This window comes from Drosophila willistoni (assembly GCF_018902025.1).
Source record: "Drosophila willistoni isolate 14030-0811.24 chromosome 2L unlocalized genomic scaffold, UCI_dwil_1.1 Seg196, whole genome shotgun sequence".
NCBI classification, from domain to species: Eukaryota; Metazoa; Arthropoda; class Insecta; order Diptera; family Drosophilidae; genus Drosophila; species Drosophila willistoni.
In genome coordinates this window covers 6,419,408-6,433,779 of record NW_025814048.1, presented here as the reverse complement: position 1 = coordinate 6,433,779, position 14,372 = coordinate 6,419,408, and the positions used below count along the sequence as shown (strand labels likewise).

The window sequence follows — 14,372 nt, the reverse complement described above, 5'->3', positions numbered from 1 at the left end:
AGTAATGTCTATCTAGAAGGCATTCTATATACAGTATGGAAACCCCAATTGTCTGTCCAATTTTTTATGCATTTGATGTTATTTTCATTAAAGACTCGAATTCCAAAAATTTAATTTTTCTTTTTCGCTTTAGATTTTTGTTGAGAAAACTTTTTGAAATGAAATTTCCCAGAGCCTCAATTTCTCTAAGTCTGGCCCAACAGTTTCAAATTTTTTTACTTTTATAATTGTTGTAATTTTTAAAGGGTTTTTTCAAATATTCGGAACTAGAGTGAGTGAAAGTAATACTTGAACTTGACGCGACTGAGTACAATACTTGTCTTTATTTTATCCATTTCAAAAATTCAAAATAATGTTAAAACTTTATTATTATCTGAATAATTGATTCAATAGTCCTAGCCAATAGTTTAATACGTTGTCTAATATGTAAACATATATCAACTTTTATGAGATATGGCATGATCATAAAAAAAGATAGTATATTAAAATATCGAACCTAATATGAACATTTCTTTATCGAAACTACAAAACAACTCCAATATAACTAATCTATTTCAGTTCACAGCGGATCCGACATATATAAAAGAGTTAACAAATGATCCCATGATTGAAAGAGTCTAGAAGATCTTTACCAGAATCAACTTTGGTTTAAAAAGTGTTTTAGTTTTAGGAAAATTTTCTAATTACTTGAACTAATTACCAAACCTGAAATTCCAATAGAATAGTTTCTACTCTCATTACAGCTTTTTGCCCCACTGTATGCGGTGGCTTTTGTGTGGCTTTTTTCCTTTTTTTTGTGTTCCTTATGGCTGTAGCCCACTTTGCCGCTTAAATTTATGACGACTATTCTGAGCAGTTGGGTCTATATAGAGTTTTTATGCAAATATTAAAGTTTTGTGCTGGAAAAAGTAAGAAGAAAAAAACCCATACAAAAAAGTGTTTTGTCTCTTTGCGTGGCACCTAAAACCGAGGCGAAATTGCGTGTTTGCCGTTTAGTGTCAAAAGCGCTGGCACATAACAAAAAAAAGGAAATAAAGAAAAGAACAAGAGAAGGAAACTAGAGAATGTCGCCAACAATTAATTTCCATAGATAATTGCCTGTCGATAACAACAAAGCGGGCAAAAGAAATGCCTAGCCGGAACATTAATCAAATGTTGGCTTAAATCGGAGAATGCGGAATATGAGGGTACATGGGGTTGGGGGGAGGGGATTCAGATGATAGATACAAATTTGGGAAATGGATAAACAAGAGAAAAACTAAACTAAAGCGATATGACAAAGTGAAAGTTATTATTTTTATTTCTCTCTTAAACAAAATTGAATTTGCAAAATATGTGTGGTGTGTGTGTGTGTGTGGGAAGTGTGCGTTATATATATATAATCTGTAGATATATCTATATTTTTAGTACGAATCAACTTTAGGCAATTGGGATTTTATCGTTTTGTTAACCAGGCTAAATAATAATACTGTTCACAACGCCAATAGTTAAGATAATTTCATATTTTCTTTTTTGTGTTTTCTTTAACAAAACTGATAATGATAATGATTGAAACTTGAATACAGATGTATGTATATATGTATTAAATGTGCTGCACCATATAACAACTAACATAAACAGCTAATATCTTTCTCTTACTTCCTTTTTTTGTTTTGTTTTTTTTGTTAATTAATCAATTTTGGGAACAAATTTGAACAACGCTGGGCGTAAAATATATATATTTATATATATATTATATGTAGGCGCTAGTTGGAAGTAAATTTGTATGTTAGATAAATCGACATTATTTATAGGTATATGCATGTAGATGATCTAAACCTTACTTAATAACTATATTTATGTATATATATATATATTTATATATATAATCAACGCTAATTGCAATTGCACTATTATGTTTCCATTTTTTTTTGTTTTTGTTACACTGGCGGCTCTTTATCTGATCCGATGAGATTCATTAGCTTAAATGAAAGACGGTTTCTGTTGGAAGATACTGTTAATTGTTATAACTTAGCTAACTTCAGAAAAAAAAATTATATAATAATAATTTAATTAATTACAAATTAATATTGCTTGATCGTTACTTAAGTATTTACATAGAAAATAATTATTTAACTAAATACAGTCCAAGTAAGGCATTTAATAACATATTGGAGGAAGGCAAATTGTTTGAGTCTTATTGTTTAAATACTTTTTTCGCTTAATCAAAAAAATAAATAGCTGCCATTAAGTTAAATAATACATTTATGTTTAATGTTTGAGCCACCAGTGTATCTATATGTTTTATGGCATTTGAAATGGGTTTTTGTTTGTTTTTTTGGATTTGTTTAGCGAAAATGCTTGGTTAGAAAAGAAATGCACAAAAAGTCTTCGGTCTCGTGATGGGGGGGAGGGAGATATTTCTTTTTTTTTCTAGTACAAATGGTTGTTACTGCTTTTTTGTTTTTCATTGGGGGAAGGGGAAATTTGGTCCATCTCATTTCCTTGACAACATTATGTTGATAACACTACCGCAGTTGAGTAAAATACGTTTGGCATCGCTCAGATTGGCATTGGTCAGGTCATATCCATCGATTTCCAGTAGCTTATCGTTAAGGCTCAATAGTCGGGCGGCATTCGAATTCGGTGTTATAGAGCTAACAAATATGCCCACCTAAAAAAGAAGATTCATTAGTAAAGTCTATAAAGAATTTCGGTTGAGCAACTCACCTGATTGATCAGCTCGGCTATATCAAAGCCTAGACTATGCTCCCATTTAAGGGTAACTTGTTTCACTGTGGGATTCTTGTGCACACCAAATATCCATGTTGACTTTTTGCCGCCACTCCTGTAGGAGGTATTATTCGTGGCCGTTGAGTTCATTGAGTTTTGTGATAGGGTTTCCTCCATATCCAAATCGTCACCAGCAGCAGACTTCTCTAATTCCAAATGTTGTTGGCTGTGCTCCTCATCTAAACCATTCTCCGTTAGGCTAATATTGTTTTGGTAATCTAATTGCTGTCCATCGGGGCTGCTCTGGCTCCCAATGGCTGTCGTCTTGAAATTACTATTCAAGGCATCCAATTGCTGTTGCTTACGCTGGCGCATGGACTCATAGAGGGTTAGATCCTCGGGGGATTTCTTGGTATAAACACGAGCTATATGATATGGCGGTGGCTCGAGACGTGGTGGAGGAGGCCCCGCTGCGGTTGGTTGCTGCAACGGCTGCAATTCATATTCCTGTTGGCCATTCAAATGTGTTGTGGGCAGCGGCGTATGCGTGGCCTCCATGTAGAGCTGCTGATAGTGTGACTCATAATTGACCAAGGGATAATATTCTTGCGTAGGTTGCGGCTGCGGTGGCTGATGACCATAGATAGCACTGCCCCGATCGACCACATCTTCCACCATTCCACCTATTTGCTGGGCAACCGCATTATCACAGTGATTCATTTGTCCATTTGGCACTACCACACGAGCTTCACGCACCTCGTTGGCCTGGGCCTGAGATTGCCTAACATATTTGGCCATTTGCCGCAGTTCCTTGGGATAGGGAGTGGGCGAACGCATTAATCTCACCGAACCGGCCATTTGTTCGGGCGTGGGATAAGTGGGATATTGTGGCGCTGCCCCAGAGGACGCTGCAGTTGGTGTGCTTGCAACAGCAACTGCCACCACCTGAGGCTGGGCCTGACTTTGATTCTGTTTGACATTGCTCAATATGGTTGCCTCCTCGGCAAAGCATATCCTACGTGAGGGACTCACATGTGGCGGCTGCTGTTGATTGGCATAGACAAATTCATATTGCTCTTGGGCCTGCTGTTGGGCTTGTATACTATTCATTTTGAATGTCACTTGCGGCAGCATAAAGCACGTCAATTGGGTTTTGGTTGAAGCATCTAAATATTGCAAGGGCACCAATGGTTGACTCTGATTATCGCTTAACCAGAGTGAGGTAAGTTGCACCAGGCTAAGCATGGACACGGGCAAGGCATTTATATAATTATTAACAACATTAAGGACACGCAGCTTTCCCAGATTTCCAATATTCTGTGGCAATGCCGACAACTGATTATTGGCCACACTCAGTACACTCAGCTGCTGGCAACTGCACAGCTCATCGGGCAATTGACGCAGCTGATTATCGTCCGCGAAGAGAAACCTCAAGCGTTTCAGCATTCCAATGGTGCTGGGCAGACGCATTAGCTTATTATGACTCAGCACCAGTTCCTCCAATTGCTCCAGATAGCTTATGCTGTCGGGTAACTCACTCAAACCATTCGATTCACACTTGAAAGTGACCAGCGACTTTAGCATGCCCACACTAAAGGGAAATGCCTCCAAATTGTTTGAACATATGGAAAGTACCTCCACATTGCGCCATTGGCTAAGTTCATTGGGCAGTGAGTCCAATAGATTGCCATTTGCCTCAAAATGTTGCAATTCCCGCAATTTGCCAATATTTGCCGATACACGTCTTATCTGATTGAAGTCTATCCACAGTTCCTTCAACGACTTTAACTCTCCCACAACTTCGGGCTGCAAACAAATGATTCTATTAGTTTCAATCGATGAATCTCGTTTCCTTCTACTTACCAGCTCTGTAAACTCATTGCCTCCTATATCCAATCTTTGAAGATTCACTAAACGCACCATTGACTTGGGTAATGTTATTAAATTATTGAGTCTTAGCTCGAGAATTCTTAAGTTAACCAAACGACCGAAATTCGCTGGTAGAAATTCCAAATACGTTTCATTCAACAACAACTCCTGAAGGGATATCAGCGAAGTAACAGCATCTGGCAGACGTTGCAGACTATTGCAGCTAAGATCCAAGTGGGTCAAATGTTTGCAAGATTTAATCTCATCTGGTACATTGACAATTACTATATTTGGTGGAGGGAAAATGCAAAGTTATTAGAAATAATTTCACAGAAAATCGAAATCTAGTCTTGGACTGAGAAGTTTCTTATCTTTTCCCTATATGTAAGATCTGTCCTATATAAACATATATTCTATATCTTAATTGCAACACCTAATTTCATGATTAACTAGTTGTTACTTATTCCGTTGAAGTAAATTACCCTTATTAACTGGCTAAATTCTGATTAACTACGGTTTAACAAAAAGTTACGTGACCTCAATCGATATTAACATAAGGCTTAATGGTTGGTTATTTACTCTATCCTATTTCTGGATTATGGCATTAATCGCTACAACAATAGCTTAACAATAACAATAGCCTATATGATTATACTACTTTCTATTGGTATTATATATTAATTTTGAAATTAAATACTATTAATGGGTTTTCGGTTGACAAAGAAATTGAGCATGAAATATTCTATTTTAAATTGAAATATAAGTAATAATTTTTGATAAGAGGAAATTACATGAGTCACAAATATGAAAACTACAATCAACAGGAAGAGTTCCCTATGTGGGAAATTAGCCCAGGATATTAATGAGTCTAGTTCAACACATGAATCAGGTATTATCGTTGTCTAACCAAATGGCCTGGACACGCGCTTCTAATTTAGGGTTCTAAGTAGAACAATATACTGCTCTTAATCCCCGAAACACTCCTCAGTTCTATCCTATATAAGATATATCTTTCTTTGTGATGATGCTGCTGATGTTTCACTTACAATTCCTATTCAGATCCAAGTGCTGCAATTGCTTTAAGCTGCCAATGGCCTGGGGTATGCTCTCCAGATTGTTGCTATTCACATGCAGAACACGCAATCCTTGGCAATAAAACAATTGCGGGGGCAGAGTTTGCAACTGGTACGAAAAAAAGGAGTAAGTAAATGAATTTATTTAAATTAAACGTATATAGGGTAAATGCGGTTAATGTGCCACTTACCCGGGTGGTGCTCAAATATAATTCCTCCAGGGTGCGCTCATGTTGCCACACCTCGGGGAAGTCGGTTAAAGGAGTGTTGCTGTAGTCCAAGATCTGGATGACCTCTTGCCGTTTAAACTTGAAGCATGGGAAACATTTGCTTAGCAGCGGCATTTTTTGTCTATGTTGGTGAGTGAGTGTCAGTGTGTGTGTGTGTTTGGGTTTCGGATGTGCGAGTGTATGGTGTGTGTTGTTGTTGTGGTATTGCTTGGCGTTCGATATTAAGGCACGGCCGTTGCAGTTGTTGCTGTGTTTGTTGTCGTTCTTGCTTCTGCTGTAAATAAAAGAAGACCAAGACGCACACACACATTGCGATACATTAAGTGCATATGTATGTATGTACATATATACACGCATAATAAGAATTTAGCATTTGTTTTTCTCCCATTTTCTATGGTTGTTGTTATATTTGCTTACCTCCGCTATGATTCATCGCTGTGGATTTTGTAATTTCATTGCCCGTGTCCCGTTAAAAGACATATTTAAAGCCTTTTGTAGACGTTTTTACGATTTTTGTTTGTTTCTGGCAGGGCCATCAACTAGAGCTGGGAAATCCATCGATGGCTCCATCGATAGTATCGATGGAATTTATGATGTGCGATAGATCAATGTAAATTTTTCGACGGCGATGTTTTAAACTTGATCAATAGTTTTAATTAGTTAGCAACTATTAAAAAATCGGAAGAAAACGAAGTTTCAAACCAATCTATTGTTTATTTAAGCTATGTTGCTTCAAAAGAACAAGAACTTTACTTGAATATCTCGAAGTAAACCAAAAATTTGCCATTTTTAGAATTAGGTACGTTAAATTACTTTCGAAGTCAATATCGGAATCTTGCAACAATATAGCTGTTCAACAGTATTTGATATTAGTTTGATTTGCCTTGAAATATCTAAATGAAATTATTGACGAATTTGTTTTATAGCACAATAAGTGTATCTCATAGCTGTAAAAGATTTCTATACTTTTAAAGTATCTAGTTGCCATTATCATTATGAAATATCTAAATAAAGTTTTTTTTTGTTTTATAGCACAATAAGTGTATCACGATGAAGTTTTTTTTAATGTTATTTTGTTAATTAAATGGATTTAAAAACATAATTAACCATTTTGTATTTTATTTGCGTGGCTTAACAGTTTTTGCACCGAATAACCCTTTTAAATTTCCAATCAAACCATCGATACTATCGACTTTTTTTCCATCGCTGCCAAACTACCATCAACATCAAGCATTTAGAATGTTGCCGGACATTGGCCGCACAAGGTTGCCATATCTATCCGTTTTACAGCTAAATTTCTTTTAGCCGTTTATAACTGGCCTTATGAACAAAACAGTTACATTTATCAGCCGTCAAGATGGCGCCACTGGATTTGGGCGGTAAATTTGAATAACCTTCTTAAAATTTAGTTATTAGCCGGCATTGGTTTCCGCTCTCTCAGTGAACAACAATTTTGGCGCTAAAATTTAAATGGTAAATCAATTGTTAATTAAAGAAAAACGTGTGCCAAGAGTGTCGTCGCAATGCAAAAGACTCGCTAATTAATAGGTATTTGTTTTTAACTTCCTGGCCTCGTTGCCTTTTGTGTGCTTTTTGTGTTGAGTATCGTTTCATAGTGTTTTGTTGCAATTGTTGATAACAAATGGCAAAAGGCAGGTACAAAGTTATGAGTAGGAAACTGGCGTTAATATTAACGGCCTCCCCATAACACTCACACTCACACATGGAGACCGAGAGCAAATAGATTTATGCAAATTTTAATGCAATTCTCCAAGTTTGACAATTAAAAAAACGTAAAAAACAGACAGACGGAGACACTCAAGTAACCTAACACATTATCCAAAAGACTTTGACCTGTCAGTGTCGTCAGGTGTATATTTTTTGAGTGTCACTGTCGTTGTGTGAAAATTATACAAATAGCATCTACTTTTTTGTAGTCGTTTATTTTTTTCTTTCTTTCGTTCAAATGCTCGTTGAAGCATTGACGAATTTACACTTCAAACAATTGTAAGACTATACAGCATAGTGCAAATAAGCACGTAATAAACAATATTTTTTTTTTTGGTTTTTGTTGGAATTTTGCAAGAGAAAAAATTTTACTACCTCAATGGTGATGTAGATGAGTTAAAAATGGATTTTTTTTTGGGGGAAGATAGGCTAGCTGAGGCTTAGCTCAGTTCGGATTTTAATGTCGCACATTGCAGTTGACGCGCTCGGGGATTGTCAGAAAGTTATTGTGAGTTACTCTATCTCAATCCGGTGTTGGGCTTGTCGGGGCTTGACATCATCCGTCTCATCCATACAGACTGACTACAGCTTACTTGATGGGTAATATAGTCAAGGGAAACTTTCTAACCAATTTTGTGTTGTTTTCTGTATAAATAGGAGAACGTGTTGAAAAAATGTCAGTAGAATATATGCAACTGACAATAAGTAGTGCAAATTTGTGTCAAGAAATTTTTCAACTCGTAAAGCTCTATTGAAATTCTTAAATATTGGCAAGTTGGCAATCGTTTGAATTTTCTTTTTATTTTCCGAAAATAAATTTATAAATTTAAATTACAAAATTCAAACATGTGGTAATTTTGCGTTAAGTTACAAAATATTTTAAATTAATAATAAAATGGAAAATTGGTCAACAAGTGCACTTTCATTAAACGAGAATTCAAGTGAAAGAATCTCAGAAAACTAATTTTTTACTTTCAAAGGATAAGAAATAAATATATTTTTTTATGTGGAATTTAAGTGAAATTTTTAAATATATAAATACTTAATATTATAATTTAAAAAAATCAGGATAATAAAAACTTTAAGACTCAGTTCTTAAGAACCCATAAATAATTGTGATTATAATCATTGAAAAAACCATTGTTCTAAATAAAAACACTGAAAAATAATTTTTAAAAATTTATATAATCTAACAACGTTTTTATGAAATATTCTAATGCAATTATTAATATTTAAAATTCATGTCCTAGAATCACCATTATGATATAGGACATCTGAAAATTTGGAAAAAGTGTTTTTAATTTCATTTATAATGAAACTATTGTGAAATTTTGATTTGTAGTTCTAAAGTATTTCCATTACTAATACCAAGGACGTTTGTTGCTTTTAATAATTCAATTCCTAAACGTCTATAAAACAATGATATATGCTGTTTTTTTGATTAGATTTAAGATGCTTTTGAATTGAGACAGTAAGTGATTGAAGTTAAAGTGATTGAACGATGTAGTTAACGCTGATACATATGTATCTATATGTATGTATATAAAATGTATATGTTACTTTTATTAAATACCTTAAATATAAAAAAATGACAAAATAAATCCCTCAATTTCAAATTTTAGGCTTCTCAGCGCAGGCTACCAATCCATTTTAGACCTTAGAATTGTAGTGGATAATTTTTAGTTTTTTTTTTTGCTCCATACAAATTGACCCGCTCTAATGTACAAACTTATATTTTATTACCATACCATTATCAATTTCCATGTCGGCCCCTTTGGTCTCTAACTGAAGAAAACATCGAAACCAATTCCATAACCTGCTGAAACCGATTGATTTTTTAAGATGGATAAAAAAATACTTTACATATTGGTTTTGTAGCACTTAATTTGTGCAAATATGATTTGCATTCCAAACAGTGTAAACGCTTCTCATTAGTTTTGGCCATAAAAACTACATTGATCTTTGAAACCGCAAATGAGCAAACGGAGGCGAATCTAATACAGTTCAACAACTTTACAATAAAGTTTCACGGGAGCAGTAAAAAAAACTAAATTATATAATTATAAAAACACTATAAGTGCAAAGGACTTATAGAAAATATCAAAAACACTTAAGAAACTTTAATATTTTCTATAAGTCCTTTGCACTTTTTTTAAAACTATTGTACATTGCTTTTCTTTGAAATCTTGGAGAATTTTTTTCATCTTTATTCATTTTAACTTCATATAAAATTGAAAGCAATTGAGTTTATAGTACATAATTAGGAAAATATTTGTTGTATAGAATTCTGAAAACGAAAAAGAAAACACATTATACAGAAGTTAACTGCTTGACTTGTAATTAAATTATTTGTCAAACAAAAACGTAATGAACAATTTTTAGCCGTCTAAATTTGCTTTTGTTGCAATTGAATATGGTCTAGTTATTAACTTTTTGCCCTTTGTGTTTTAACTCAATTTAATTGTTCAGTGTATATTAAAAATTAACAGTCAGCTGTTAGGGTTTTCATAATTACTTAACAAGGCCTTAAAAACTTTACTGTAGATGGGCTCACCTGTCAAGTGAGGACAAGAGGAGAGGTAGAAAGAGTGAGAGACAATATTTGGGGGAGGACTGGGCAGAAAAGAGAGTCCTTTCTAACCACCCTCCTTTTTGGTGTCATTGCACCCCTTTAAAGAGAGAGGACAATAAAGAGAACCAAATCAGTCCTCAAGAGAGATGCGAAGAGACCAGTTTTTAGTTTCGATAACGGTTTTTATTGCAGTTTACTCTACATTTTTTGGTTTCTTCTCCATCCATCCTTTGCGATCCTTTAGATGTTAAAATTTGTTGCCCTCTTCGCTTTAGGCTTATTGGATGTCTTCTTGGCCGATCTGCTGGGTATAAAGCCGGCCGTTGGCAATGCAGAGAGATCGATTATACCCGGCTGGGCATTAGCTTCAGGGGTAGCTACCTTTTTGCTGTCCTTGGAGCCCTTCTTTATGGCAGGCATTCTGAGGAACATTTCTATTTAACAATAGGATCGTGACTAGGATTTCTCCTTATCTTTTTAGGATACTTACTTGAGAGGGGAAAAGTTCACAAAAAATATATAGCTAAGAAAAAAACCGAATTTTTAGATATCGAAACTTTTAGTTTTTTTTTTTATGTTGTCGACAACAAAACAAGTTTGATAATGAATTTTTATGGGGGAACGAGAAGCATTGTTACATATATTTCTGATAACTTTGAAATCGAGGACTACTCGATTTTAAGATTCTCATAAATTTTTATCATTTCACATATGTACGATTCCGAATCGTGCGATAGTCTCTTTATTATCTCTCTAGGTGTCTCTCTCACACTCTGTCTGTCTTCTTTCCCCCACCACCCTCTGTTTAGGGTGTTTGCCACCCTAAGTGGGGGGGCTTTAGCTCTCTCTATCTCTGTGTGTGTGTGTGTGTTTGGGTAACTCATGTACATTCTATTTTTTCTCTCTCATTCGCAGTCGTGTGGACAAAGCCAAACAGCGTGCACCAAATGCCGCAAAGAGACCGGGAAGGAAAACCTAAAAACAAAATCATATAGACAAAGTTGTTGTAATTCAATTTTTGTAGTTGATATAGAAATGCATAAATAATTAGATAAAACAAAGTGGCACGACTTTTTACTGTCAATTTAAATAGAAAAAATATTGTAATTTAGTAGGCCGTACAGAAGGAAAATCGATTTTCCTTTTCTGTGTCTTCTGTCTGTGTGTGTGCGTACAATTAAAGGAAAAGTTTTCAAAAAGAAAAAATCTAGTAGAAAAGGAAATATTTTTTAAGTGAAAATGGCTGCAAGACGGAATACAGGGAATACCACATTGCCGGCGGGTGGAGAGGGGTCAGCCCATAATCTAGATTCACGTTTGTCGCGACATGTGGAAAGTGTTATACCCAAGAAGAGGTGAGAAAACTACTTTTATCGTAAAGGCTTATCTATCTCTCGAGGCTATCAATAATATTATATGTACTCAACATTGTCTATCTGTTTATATGTAGGCAAGAAGCACTTAAATGGTTCGGTTGGGGCTACAATGATTCACAGTTCTATGGACAGGATGGCATCATCTGTTTTCGCGGTGAAAAGTAAGTAGAGGAAAGAGAAACGACGACTGAAATTTCATCCCCTCCTTTTCGTATTGCAGATATCCTTTGGGTGGTTGCGAGTTGCGCACTTTCACCAAATGGGTGCAACAGAAATTTCAACTGACTGTCGATCCGAGTAAACCGTTTCCCGAGCTACCCAAAACCTATCCCAGGCCCGTTGAGAATGTTCCCTTTTTGAATGAACTGCGAGGCACTACGAAGGTGGATTACTCTCAGGAGGGCATTGATCGTTTGGTGCGCTGTCATGGCCAGACTTTGAGTGACATCTATAGCCTGTGGCATCATAAATTCCAACGTATACCTGACTTGGTCGTTTGGCCTCGCTGCCACGATGAAGTCGTACAGTTAGTGGGTTTGGCCCATAAGCACAATGTGATGCTGTTGCCCTTTGGCGGGGGAACTAGTGTTTCTGGATCTATTACTTGTCCGCAAGGAGAGAAGCGTATGATTTGCGTATTGGACACATCTCAAATGAATCGTTTGCTTTGGCTTAATCGTGAAAACCTCACCGTATGCTTTGAATCTGGCGTAGTGGGTCAAGATTTGGAACGTGTGCTCCAGGAACAGGGATTGACTGTCGGTCATGAACCCGATTCATATGAGTTCAGTACTCTAGGCGGTTGGGTGGCCACTCGTGCCTCGGGCATGAAGAAAAATGTCTATGGCAATATTGAGGATCTTGTGGTACGTGTGCGTATGGTTACCCCGACGGGCACACTAGAGCGCGAGTGTAGTGCACCGCGTGTGAGTATTGGACCCGACTTTAATCACATGATACTCGGCTCGGAAGGCACTCTTGGTGTCATAACCGAAGTTGTGCTGAAAGTGCGCCCCCTGCCATCGGTTAAGCGTTATGGTTCCTTGGCCTTTCCCAACTTTGAGTTGGGTGTCCAGTTTATGCGCGAAGTGGCGCTACGCCGATGTCAACCTGCCTCGGTGCGTCTAATGGACAATGAACAGTTTATGTTCGGTCAGGCTCTGAAGCCCGAGAAAAGTTGGTTCGACAGCTGTGTCGATGCCCTAAAGCAGCACTATGTTACCTCATGGAAGGGTATAGATCTAAATCAAATTTGTGCTGCCACGCTACTTTTTGAGGGTGATTTGAAAGATGTGCAACGGCAGGAGGCATTGATCTATGAAATAGCAGCCAAATTTAAAGGATTTCCGGCAGGTGGTCAGAATGGCGAGAGAGGCTATATACTGACCTTTGTCATAGCCTACATTAGGGTGAGTTAGTAAAGAGATGAAATGTGTATGTCATCATTTAATTGTTTACCTTTGTGTTCACAGGACTTTGGCCTGCATCAGGGCATTGTGGCTGAATCCTTTGAAACTTCAGTGCCCTGGGATCGTTGCAGCTTGCTTTGTCGTTCGGTCAAACAGCGTGTGATGTCGGTGAGTCCAAACAGTCGATCACAATTGAATTGAATTTTTCATTTATGTTTATCCTTTCTTGCAGGAGTGCCAAAAACGTCAGATTAATTTTTACACCGTGTCCTGTCGCGTGACACAAACCTATGATGCCGGAGCTTGTATTTATTTCTATTTTGGTTTTCGCTCCATTGATGTGGAGGATCCGGTAGAGCTATTCGAGTCCATTGAGCACAGTGCACGCGATGAGATTCTTGCCTGCGGTGGTTCCTTATCCCATCATCATGGTGTGGGCAAAATACGTAGTCATTGGTATCGCGATGCAGTTACCGAAACGGGCAGCTCCTTATTTGGGGCAGCCAAAAAGCATTTGGATCCAAAGAATATTTTTGCTTTGGGCAATCTTTTGCCACAAGTGCAGGAGACAGAGGAGAAGGCCCGAGCGCCAGAGGTTGTGACAGCAAAAGCCAAACTGTAAATTATTGAAGGGGGTTGGAGTATTTAGTCTAGTTCATATATTTAGTTCATATACTAGTCGAAATCCTCAATAATTAAGCCTTAACTTTTTTTTGAGGCTCATTTTTTACATCATGGGTGTTGCAATTTTTTGATATAAATAAATGGAAGATTTGTAATAGAAAAATTCGCATTCTGATGTTGCATGTGCCTGGATCTGTGGCTAGATATGTTGTCTCATCTGCTCATTGGAGTCATTTTGTGGCTGTTTTGCCACAGATTCCACAGAAGAGATCAAATGTCATCAAGTTGTCAACTTCGTTAGCATGCCGCTGGCAACAAACATGGTTAAGTCTCTCAACTCCTGCCGATGTTGCTGTTGTCTCTCCTGCTCCACCTCATCTAGAGCTGCTGATGGTGCTGCTCTGGCTTCTTCTTGTCGTTAATCTAAACCTGGTCTGGCCCATAGGCAGCTGCTTATTGATGGTTTTGCGAGTTGAATTTTACTGTCGGACTGTCGAGTCTTGTTACCATGGCAATTGGCATTGCCCATAGGGGTAAGCCCCTACCCATGCTTCCTTCTGGCCGACTAAGCGCCTTTTGGACACGCAAACACACACATACACATGTATGTCTCTCTTGTATGTAGAGACTATAAATAAAGATTACCATCATCATCAAAACAAAAAAGTAAGAAAATCCTCTCACTATGTACTACTAAAACTTGGTTCTGCAAAATTGTCAGCAATTAACCCGCAGGTCAGTGCTGATCCTGTTCTTTCTCTCTCTCTCCCCTTCCAAGA

General features: G+C 37.0%; 2 protein-coding genes and 1 long non-coding RNA gene across 6 annotated transcripts; 1 reads left to right on the top strand and 2 right to left on the bottom strand.

Annotated features, from left to right (window-relative positions):
* Positions 1-2,044: 2,044 nt before the first annotated feature.
* On the bottom strand, positions 2,045-6,452 carry LOC6639936 (protein lap1). Of its 2 annotated transcripts, none has more exons than XM_023182039.2 (6): positions 6,302-6,452; positions 5,846-6,158; positions 5,628-5,763; positions 4,576-4,865; positions 2,710-4,518; positions 2,045-2,653 (listed from the first exon to the last, which is right to left on the bottom strand). In XM_023182039.2, the coding sequence occupies exons 2-6, from the start codon at positions 5,996-5,998 to the stop codon at positions 2,477-2,479; spliced, it is 2,565 nt and encodes an 854-aa protein (XP_023037807.1). In that variant the 5' UTR covers positions 5,999-6,158; positions 6,302-6,452; the 3' UTR covers positions 2,045-2,476. The 2 variants fall into 2 exon arrangements, with proteins under 2 accessions (XP_023037807.1, XP_002063205.2); XM_002063169.4 differs by having other exon boundaries at positions 5,846-6,155.
* A 1,620-nt stretch (positions 6,453-8,072) lies between these two features.
* On the top strand, positions 8,073-13,756 carry LOC6639937 (alkyldihydroxyacetonephosphate synthase). 3 transcript variants are annotated; one of them, XM_015178765.3, is made up of 6 exons: positions 8,073-8,120; positions 11,100-11,539; positions 11,635-11,721; positions 11,781-12,969; positions 13,033-13,137; positions 13,202-13,756. In XM_015178765.3, exons 2-6 carry the CDS (start codon positions 11,424-11,426, stop codon positions 13,589-13,591), a joined length of 1,887 nt encoding a protein of 628 aa, XP_015034251.1. In that variant the 5' UTR covers positions 8,073-8,120; positions 11,100-11,423; the 3' UTR covers positions 13,592-13,756. The 3 variants fall into 3 exon arrangements, with proteins under 3 accessions (XP_015034251.1, XP_002063206.1, XP_023037749.1); XM_002063170.4 differs by lacking the exon at positions 8,073-8,120 and adding an exon at positions 8,139-8,212; XM_023181981.2 differs by lacking the exon at positions 8,073-8,120 and adding an exon at positions 8,435-8,463.
* Positions 10,346-11,054, bottom strand: LOC111519840. The gene is made up of 2 exons (XR_002724503.2): positions 10,675-11,054; positions 10,346-10,618 (listed from the first exon to the last, which is right to left on the bottom strand). It is a non-coding gene; the product is annotated as an uncharacterized LOC111519840 (long non-coding RNA).
* Positions 13,757-14,372: the final 616 nt, after the last annotated feature.